At 41.1% G+C, this 10,681-nt stretch overlaps 1 protein-coding gene across 1 annotated transcript; it reads left to right on the forward strand.

Moving 5' to 3' along the window:
* Positions 1-5,595: 5,595 nt before the first annotated feature.
* Positions 5,596-10,386, forward strand: LOC147333531 (uncharacterized). The gene is made up of 6 exons (XM_086286388.1): positions 5,596-5,632; positions 6,932-7,276; positions 7,367-7,492; positions 8,996-9,313; positions 9,970-10,296; positions 10,364-10,386. Exons 1-6 carry the CDS (start codon positions 5,596-5,598, stop codon positions 10,384-10,386), a joined length of 1,176 nt encoding a protein of 391 aa, XP_086142514.1.
* The last annotated feature ends 295 nt before the right edge of the window (positions 10,387-10,681 follow it).

Genomic DNA, 10,681 nt, shown 5'->3' on the forward strand with positions numbered 1-10,681 from the left:
CATGTTGCCCTACTGTAGGGGTCTCTGCAAGCATACAGGGCTCTGACAGGGTACAAGATGACAACTTTGTCAAAGCTGAACCAGGGCAAACTACCAGGGTTAAGGGTTAACTACCAGGGTTAACCAGGGTTAAGTTTAGCTTTGCAGTTTTTATTATTATATATATACAGTGGGGCAAAAAAGTATTTAGTCAGCCACCGATTGTGCAAGTTCCCCCACTTAAAATGATGACAGAGGTCAGTAATTTGCACCAGAGGTACACTTCAACTGTGAGAGACAGAATGTGAAAAAAAAATCCATGAATCCACATGGTAGGATTTGTAAAGAATTTATTCATAAATCAGGGTGGAAAATAAGTATTTATTTAAATTAAATATTAAAATATATATTTATTATTATCATATAATAAATTCATAGATAATTATGGCTTATCATGTACTCAGAGTAAATTCATTAAAGTTGTGAAAGCCATTCCCCCTGCAATGATTCAGATGGCTAAAGCCAGTTTAACCTGTTCTTCCTCTATAATTTGTGAGCCGTCCCTAATTATTGATGATCGTCAATTTGAAGGAAAGACATGCAAAATTCTAACCAAACAACTTTTTCCTTCTCAATTAAAAAGAAAATATTTGTTTAAAGATTATAACTCGAGGTTTTTGACTGAGTATCTTTCTTTTCCAATTCCACCAAAAGCAAAAGAAAATCACTTTAAAATCTTAAATGCCATATACCCGTCCAACGACTGTCTTCACAAGAAATTCAGTATAGATACGAACACACTTTTTGCAACAGTGATATTGAGACTACAGAGCACCTTTTTTATTCATGTGAGAGTTCCAGATGTTTGTGGGATGATTTTCAGTCCTGGTTAACCTCTAAAAATATTGACTGCCCTTCTCTAACCTTTCAAGTAATTAGATTTGGCCTACAAACAGAAAATAAGAAAATAGAATTTGGGATTAACAACTTGTTTATAGTTGCAAAATTTTTCATTCACAAATGTCGCTTCTTGAAAATTACTCAGATTTTTGCTTTAAAAATGAAGTCCACCTATTGAAGGCTTCATTGGACAAGTAACTCCTTACTTGAATTTTTGATGCAGCTTTTCAACTGATGTACAGATGTACTGATGTTGATGATACTATTTAAGGCAAGGCAAGGCAAATTTATTTGTATAGCACAATTCAACAACAAGGTGATTCAAAGTGCTTTACAGAGACATTAGAAACAAAAACAAATAAAAAGCATGATTTAAAATTGATTAAAACAAGCAAACAAACAAACTAACTAAACACACACATTTCACACCTGTTCGCGCGATCTGAACCCTTATCGTAAGGGGAGCTACCAGTCCTTCTGTGGACGAGCTACTTTCTATTTTAAATTCCCTGAATTTAAAATACTCTCTAGACCCAGTCTAGACCCAGCTGGGGAGCTACCCAGAGCTCTAAACCCACTTAACAAACAAACAAACAAACAAACAAACAAACAAACAAACAAACAAACAAACAAACAAACAAACAAACAAACAAACAAACAAACAAAACAGTATATAAAATCAAAACAGATAAAATCAGTAGTTAATGTAAGTTTTGAAATTTAAGCTTAAAAGTGTGGATTTGGTGCTTTATTCAAATGCAGCTGAGAACAGGTGAGTCTTCAACCTGGATTTAAATAAACTGAGTGTTTCAGCTGATCTGAGGCTTTCTGGGAGTTTGTTCCAGATATAAGGAGCATAAAAGCTGAATGCAGCTTCTCCGTGTCTGGTTCTGACTCTGGGAACTGATAAAAGACCGGATCCAGATGACCTGAGGGATCTGGGAGGTTCATACTGGGTCAGGAGGTCATTGATGTATTTTGGTCCTAAACCATTCAGAGCTTTATAGGCCAGCATCAGAACTTTAAAGTCTATCCTCTGACGGACAGGCAGCCAGTGTAAGGACCTCAGAGCTGGACTGATGTGGTCCACTTTTTTGGTCTTAGTGAGGACTCGAGCAGCAGAGTTCTGAATGAGCTGTAGTTGTCTGACTGATTTTTTAGGTAGACCTGTAAAGATGCTGTTACAGTAATCAAGCCTACTAAAGATGAATGCATGGACTAGTTTTTCCAGGTCCTGTTGAGACATCAGATCTTTTATCCTTGAAATATTCTTGAGGTGATAGTAAGCTGACTTTGTTATTGTCTTAATGTGTTTTTCTAAGTTTAGGTCTGCATCCATCACTACACCCAAATTTCTCGCCTGGTTTGTGGTTTTTAGGTGTATAGATTGAAGTTCTCTGGTGACCTGTAATCGTTTTTCTTTGGCGCCAAAGACTATTACCTCAGTTTTGTTTTTGTTTAGCTGGAGAAAATTGTGGCACAACCAGTCATTAATTTCCTCAATGCATTTACCAAGCGCCTGTACAGGGCCTCGGTCTCCTGGTGACATTGTGATATATATTTGTGTGTCATCTGCATAGCTGTGATAGTTTATTTTGTTCTTTATAATCTGTGCCAGTGGGAGCATGTAGATGTTAAACAGAGGGGGTCCCAGGATGGAACCTTGGGGAACTCCACATGTGATGCTTGTCTGCTCAGATGTGAAGTTACCTATTGATACAAAGTATTTCCTGTTTTCTACGTATGTTTTGAACCAGTTTAGTACAGTTCCTGAAAGACCTGCCCAGTTCTCCAGTCGTTTGAGTAATATGTTGTGGTCAACTGTATCAAATGCTGCACTGAGATCCAGTAAAACTAGGACTGACATTTTTCCACTGTCTGTATTCAGACATATGTCATTAAACACTTTGGTCAGAGCGGTTTCAGTGCTGTGGTTCTGTCTAAAACCTGACTGGAAGGCATCGTAGCAATTATTCTGTTTTAAGAAGTAATTGAGCTGTTGAGAAACTGCTTTTTCAATGATCTTACTTAAAAACGGGAGATTTGAGATCGGCCTGTAGTTGTTCATTTGTGTCTTGTCAAGATTGTCCTTTTTCAGTATAGGTTTGATTACAGCAGTTTTTAGTGATTCTGGAAACACACCTGATATTAAAGAAAAGTTGACGATCTGTAACAGGTCTGACTCTAAAGTCTTTGAGACCTTTTTGAAAAAACTTGTTGGCAGGACATCTAAACAGCAGGAGGAGGAGTTCAGTTGACCTAAGATGTCCTCCAGGTCTTTGCTGTTAATAGGTTGAAACTGTTTCATGGTGTTTAAACAGTTTTTTGGTGGACACAGTACATATCCTGGATCTGCTGTTGATGTACCAATTGCTTGTCTAATCTTTTGGATTTTGTCTGTGAAGAATTTGGCAAAGTCATTGCAGGCCATGGTCGAATGAAGTTCAGCTGCCACTGACACAGGAGGGTTTGTTAGCCTGTCAACTGTAGAAAATAAGACCCGAGCATTATGGCTGTTTTTAGTGATGATGTCAGAGAAGTAGGACCTCCTTGCACTCCTCAGTTGTAAATTATAATTGTGAAGTTTCTCTTTATAAATGTCATAATGAACCTGGAGGTTTGTTTTTCTCCATCTGCGCTCAGCTTTCCTACACTCTCTTTTTTCATTTTTCACCAGTGTGGAGTTTCTCCATGGAGACTTTTTCCTTCCAGAGATAACCTTCACCTTAATGGGAGCAATAGTGTCCATTACATTTAACATGTTAGCATTGAAGCTATTGACGAGCTCATTGACTGACCCTCTGGACAGGTCAGGTGTTAATGGGAAGACCTGGTTAAAAATTGCACTACTGTGTTCAGTTATACACCGTTTTGTGATCACTGTTGTTGATATATTTGTGTGGGCTGAGATTTTACTTTCAAAGAAAACACAGTAATGATCAGACAGGCCCACATCAGACACAGTAACCTTTGAAATGCTCAGGCCCTTGGAGATCAGTAGGTCAAGAGTGTGTCCTCTATTATGTGTGGCCTCTGTTACATGCTGAGTCAGCCCAAAGTTGCCCAGAGTGTTACTCAGGTCTTTAGTCCCTTTGTCCTGAGGGTTGTCCACATGAATGTTAAAATCCCCAACAATAATTACACAGTCGAGATCAACACAGATCACAGACAGCAGTTCACTGAGGTCATTAAAAAAGTCTGTGCAGTATTTGGGAGGCCTGTAAACATTAAGAAACACAACTTTGGATGGGGCCTTCAGCTGTAAAGCCACATATTCAAAAGACTGAAAACTTCCAGGAGATAGCTGCTTACATTGAAATGATTCATTAAATAAGACAGCAACCCCTCCTCCTCTCCTGCTCACCCTGGCCTCACTGATAAAACTGTAGTTAGGAGGGGTCGTCTCGATGAGAACAGCTCCACTGTTACTTTGGTCCAACCAAGTTTCAGTTAAAAACATAAAATCAAGGCTGTGCTCAGTGATTAAATCATTAATTAAAAATGTTTTCCCAGCTAAAGATCTAACGTTTAATAAAGCCAACTTAAGTGTTTTAGAGGTATTACTTGTCCCCTCGTGTTTGGGAGCAGTCTGTGGCACACAAGGTATGTTTACTATATTTAAAGATTAAGAAAAAAATAATAATAAAGTTGTGTTTTCAAAATTGGAGTTCAAGTTATTTTTACTTCCAATAGTGTTAACATGCTGCACAGGTCAGGAACAAGATTTTATTTTCATTGTAAGTGGGCTGAAGCAGTTAATTAAAAGTAGTCTAACATAAATGCTGTAATTTGATTACTTTAATAAACATGTAACTTGGATGGATTGGATGCTGGCGTGACCACAGTGCACACGTCTGCTGTTGCTCACAGTGGTCCAAGGGACGCTCAGTTTGTGTGTTCAGACACATGAAACATTAGAGGGAACGTTGGTCATCAGGTGTATTCCAGTCAGCTGTTTCCTCGTGTGTTTCTACTTCCCCTGATCACCTCCTTGTGTGCATTTAGTCTCTGTGTTTCTGTTCATTCCTTGTCAGGTTGTCTGTTTTGCCTTCATGCCCAGTCACATCACATCACAGAGCTTTTCACTGTTCAGGTTCATGTTTATGTCATAGTTACATTGTTGCATGTTCCTGTTCAGTTTCACTTTTGATCAGCTGTAAAACCGCCTGTTTCAGTTTAAGCATTGTTTTAAATAAATTGCAGGCTCAAAAACTGTTTCCTCCCATTTCTTCTTGTTGCATGTTGAAGCTCTACTTGGAACCTTGTTAAGATCCAACCAAGCAAAACAGGATTTTTTGACATTTTTCAAGCAGTCTTAAACTTTTGATCGGGACTCTCAGATGATTTTAGCTTTCAGAGCCTCTGAACAGCTTTACTGCACATTTTCCCTCTTTTCTCTTTCTCTTTCTCACTCTAGCTTGTTCTTTCTTCTTGATAATCTGCCCCTCCCAGCCTGTCAGCTCAAACACTGTTACACAATACATATTATTTATTCACATACAAGATAAATAAACTGACGAAGCATTCAGATCATAATTCTCCTTCTAAAGCTGCTGAACAGGACAGAAAAACAACAATAATAATAAATCTCAAACTAAAAATCAATCATTTTTAACCCTTGCATGAAAATGAAAGTGAAAGTAAGCTGGTGTTTGTGCAGCAGCCTCTGGGAGTGTCTGCAGTGCTGCTGCGTGTGTCTGACTGAGGATCAGATTTATGAAGATGCCACTGATGCTGATGCTCCTCTTACTCGGTAAGAAAGCTGCTCTGATACTCTGCATGCATGTGCGCACACACACACACACACACACACACACACACACACACACACACACACACACACACACACACACACACACACACACACACACACAGAGGTTATTATATATGCAGTGCACTGATGTCTGCTCTCTGTCCTGCTGAATGAAGCCCTCCCTGCTCGGGTGATGCAGGGTGGATCCCACCATGTGGCTCAAATAACTGAGAACTATGAAGCTCAGTGAGGTTTTAGTTCATCATGAATAAAGCACTGACACACATTCACACAGATCTCAGTGTTTTATTCATTTTGAAGCAGCTCATGAAGAACAGGTTGATGACTCATGAAACACAACATCACAGCAGTTTGTTTAGAAGCTGTTTATATTTGAAGGTTGAAGTAAGTGTCTTCAGTTTTTTACTTCAGTATCTTAACATTTCAATGGTAACTTTGTTAATATAACATTAGGTCATATTGGACTTATTGTGAACAAACTGCATCTCTGCTGTTCACCTGTTTCATGTCACAGTGGCATCTTTTACATATTTGTCAGCTTCCTTCAGATTATTCTGATTCATTTTGCATTAATTGTTGTAAATATACAAACGAAACCTTACTGATTGTTTTTCATCAGAACCCAACACAAAGCTAAATTCTGCTGCATCATCTCCACACTGAAAGGAAATTCACTGTGTGTGTGTGTGTGTGTGTGTGTGTGTGTGTGTGTGTGTGTGTGTGTGTGTGTGTGTGTGTGTGTGTGTGTGTGTGTGTGTGTGTGTGATTATATCGTATGACATAATCACAGACACGCATACAGTGTAACTGTTTTGGTTGTGCTGCATGAAAGACGAGTGTGTATTGGGGAGGTTGAGTTACTCAGGAGAAATCTCCCCGTACATCAACTGTTACTGTACCCCCTTAATAAACCATGTGCTTAAGACTCTGCGTGAAAGTTAAAATATCTATGTTCAGTGCACATAGATAGATAGTCTATATAGTTATATAGGTATACATGTCACACACAAATCCACCACAAAATGTTCCAGCATCAGAGCTGTGTCCATCAGAGGGACGGCTCAGAGTCAGACAGGCTGACATGTTTGCACATGTGCAGAGGACGTCTGCTTCTACTGAGTCACTCACTTTCCTGGTTGTTGACTCAGTCGGCTCCTCTTTACCTGTTTAGTTCATCTGTGAACCATCAGGAAACTCTTTGGAACTTTACCTGATGTCCTGTGTCTCTCAGCTGTTACAAAATCACAGCACTCACCTGCTTTATATTTTTATCCTCAGGTTCCCAGCATGCCTCAGGGGTGGAGGTGTATGAGGGGGTGGAGTCTGTCCTGCTGCCCTGTCAGGTACAAGCTGATGTTACCATTGAGTCCACAGCAGCAGTGTGGGACCGTGAGGAGCTCAAGGACCCAACGGTCCACGTGCGTCTGCCGAGTGGTGACGATTTTAAAGATCAGAATATTCGTTACTTCAGTCGAACATCACTGAGAGCCGAGGCTCTGCAGACTGGAGACCTCAGCCTCACTCTGAGGAAGCCCACAGTCTCTGACAGTGGAACCTACACCTGCACATACCGCAAGCATGGACAAGATCGGAACAAGGCCTATGTAGACCTGAAGGTCACAGGTCAGTGCTGTCAGGTCAGATGCATGCTAATGGCAAGTTCTAAAAATCTGTTGGTTGATGTTCAGGTTGTTTGTTTTGTGTCGATCACAGAACTTCCTCCTCGTTCTGCAGTCTGGTTCAAAGTCCTCTCAGGTGTCCTGGTTCCTGTGGTTCTTCTGGCTGTTATGTTTGCTGCATGGCTGTCTTGTAGATACAAAACGTTAAAGAACAAAGAAGGTGAGTGTTTTATTGGACCATCTGATGAAATATCAGAACCTTGAAGGTAATCAGCAAAGTTTGATTTGGTGATTTGACAGCACCATAGCTGACGTCTCTGTCCTGAATGAGTTGTTAGTGATCTTTTCATCACTGATGGTTACCACGAACTGTTAGATCCCAGTTATCCTGTACAAGACGTCTGGACCGACTCTTTGTTTGAAGGGCCAAAGTTTCTGGTATTATCATTATAGTGTGATATTATTCTGTTACCATATGTTACCTTATATATGTAATCAAAGTAGTTGAATTATGATAACAGCTGTAGGACAGATATTATCCTTTAGTTTAGATGGTGTGATCAGTATGTAGTTTTAGTTTGCATTATACTTCTGACTTAAAAGAGTGTGAAAATCATTAGATCTATTGGATTGACCTGTATTACTCGACACTGTTGAATGTGTTACACTGTTTCTTGACATTTCATACTGCTGAGTCATGAAGAGAATGTTGTGTGCAGAGGACCTTGTGCCGATAATAGAAGAGACAGACCCCCACCTTACAGAGAGCAGAGAAACAAGGAGCCGAGGTCATAACTTAGTAAGAGAGAAAGAATGTGAATGTTTAGGCTTTTACGACTAGGTGGGGGCCGCTAGAGGCTATAAGAAGCTGAGCAACCCGTCACCATTTTGAGACTTGCTGTGACCCTCTGCAGGCATGTCTCCCCATCATGATGGTTCTAATGCTCATAAGTGTTGAATTGTATGGAAATAAATGATTGTTGATTGAGCATTTATACACCGAGTATTGTCCTTCCTTCAGCCCAAAGATTCAAAGGATTGGGAGATTTCAACAATAGGCTAACAGAAAGTAACTAAAGCTGGTAGTGAGGAGACGCGCTGAGCTCTAAGTGCCTGCAGGAGTGTCCATCCTGCTATCCACTGATGATGCAACTGACTGATAACATAACAGTTAGGTGCAATCAATAACCACACCTGTTAGTTTCAGCTCTCCTCTGATGATCCTTCTCTTGGTCAGATGGATTAGTCTTATAATAGTTAAAGAAAAAAGGCCCCATGGATAGAAAAAGCTGTGACAACCACTGAAGAAGCTCATCTCCAGGCTGGAAGCAGGACTTCAGAAAACACAGAGTAACATCAGGACAGCAGGTCCATGTGTTACCCTGTCCATGGTTTACTGTAAGTGCAGTCAGATGTGTGATGAGTGTTACAGAAACACTGTGTCCACCTCTCCCTCGAGCTTTTACACTCTTCACAGCTTTGACTGGAGTGAAACCATGAGACGCTGAAAGCTTTGACTCTGTGGTATCTGGCAGACACGTTCAGTTCAGCTCTGCTGCTGATTGGACACCAAACACAGCACAGTCTCTTCATGGAGCAAAGGAACACGTTTCAGACTGGAACCAGTCCAACATGTTTTACTGCAAACATTTCACTTCATCCTGTCAAAGGAAGTTTGCTGCTGATGCTGTGCAGCTCATGTTGTGCTTGGTTGTTCTTTCAGTTCGTGAGGTGGAGGTGGGTTCAGGTGTGACGTCTGCCAAGCTGCCCTGCAAAGCCACAGTTCACCTGTCTCAGGTAAATAAAGTCGTGTGGAAGGACAGAGATGGCAGGATAGTCCACGTGTATCAGGAAGACTCTGAAAAACAGCACAGACGTTACAGGAGCCGAACAGAAATGATCGAAGACCCGCTGAAGACTGGAGACCTCAGTCTGACCCTGACATACCCCACACACACAGACAGGGACACCTACACCTGCACCGCCTACAGCAGGGAGGGAAAAGTCCTGATGGAGAAAAAAGTGGAGCTGAAAGTCGAAGGTCAGTATGCAGATGATCCTTATTCACAGATTGTGTTTGATAAGTCAGTGGTTTGTAATGACTGAAGTAGTTTGTGGGAGAGAAACTGGTAAATGTCAGCAGTTAAAGCATCAACCAGGCTCAAAGATAAGTTTGTGGGAAACTGTAAATTTGATTCATTTTTGTAGTGGTTCAGATATTGTGAGGACGTTCATGAGATGAGATGAGTGTAAGAGAATCACACATAAGACTTCAGAGCTCTGACTCTATCAGCCCGGCTATAGTGTTGCAAAAACAAACCCTGAGCTCGTTCCCAATGTCCTAAAATGAGACGAGTGATGGAAACCTTTACAACAGCAGCAGGTGTGTGAGCCGGAAACATCCTGGTCTCAGTGTTGCATACAGATTTCCCTAAATGCTTCTTCCAAAGCTGGATAGATGCTGTCTCTCCTCATCAGAATCTCAGAGACCCACATGAGTCTACACACCGCTCAGACAGCCAATGGTTTAAGGATGATGCTGGGCTATGAACAGGCTGTAGACGCTTTATGTTGATTCAGCTTTTATGAATCAACATAAAAACTGGGGGATTAAGTAAAAACATAAAGTCCACGACTGGTGTGTCATCAATAACAAGTAAAATGTTAACATGCTCACGTTGTTTGTTGTCCTCTCAGAGTGTCAGGTGGAGGAGGAGGAGGGGGCGGAGTCCATCTGTCTTCCCTTTCAAACCACAGAAAACCTGCCTGACGACAGTGAAGTGGTGTGGAAATGTTATGAACCAGAATACATGAAGGTCCACGTGTATGAGAACGGCTCTGACCGGCCCGACAAACAGGACGACCATTACAAAGGTCGCACTGAGATGAATGAAGACGCTCTGAAGTCTGGAGACCTCAGTCTGACCCTGAGACACCTCAAAGTGGGAGATGCTGGGAGATACGGATGTGAGGTCAACAGCAAGGAGGCCTGGAGATACAAGAGGGTGTTGCTCACAGTCAAAGGTTAGTTAGTTCATTCATGTTTGTGTGTGTGTGTGTGTGAGGTGTGACTCTTCTGTTTCCTCTGCAGGGAAAAATCAGGCCGAGAAATAAGCAGAGGCCATCAGGATCAGCTCCACTGATCCGTCTGCTCTGATCACTGATCAATCAGTTTGATGTGTTTATTTGATTATTGATCAGTGAAGGACATCAGTGAACAGATGGTGCTGAAGATGCTGTCAGCTGATACTGAGGCCTGTTGAGTCCTGTGTGTTCTCAGTATGATCACACAGCTAATGTATAAACTCCGACAAACCTGTGTTCTTGGAAAGTGCACTGTTGGCTGTTTCTGTAAGTCTGACCAAATATAAGGTGTGTCAGTGTCATGTGCATGTGGAGTAACCGTTAA

The sequence above is a fragment of the Aulonocara sp. 'chitande type north' Nkhata Bay genome, linkage group LG3, assembly GCF_057382095.1.
Source record: "Aulonocara sp. 'chitande type north' Nkhata Bay isolate Kocher_YH1m ecotype deep benthic linkage group LG3, A_spYH_male_GT1.1, whole genome shotgun sequence".
NCBI lineage: Eukaryota > Metazoa > Chordata > Actinopteri > Cichliformes > Cichlidae > Aulonocara > Aulonocara sp. 'chitande type north' Nkhata Bay.

What these genes read in the sequence shown, in the direction of transcription:
- LOC147333531 (XM_086286388.1), top strand. Translation starts at nt 5,596, where the DNA reads ATGAAGATGCCACTGATGCTGATGCTCCTCTTACTCG. An exon ending in TGTAGACCTGAAGGTCACAG is followed by an intron (nt 7,277 to 7,366) that starts GTCAGTGCTGTC and finishes TGTCGATCACAG; the next exon opens with AACTTCCTCCTCGTTCTGCA. An exon ending in AGTGGAGCTGAAAGTCGAAG is followed by an intron (nt 9,314 to 9,969) that starts GTCAGTATGCAG and finishes TTGTCCTCTCAG; the next exon opens with AGTGTCAGGTGGAGGAGGAG.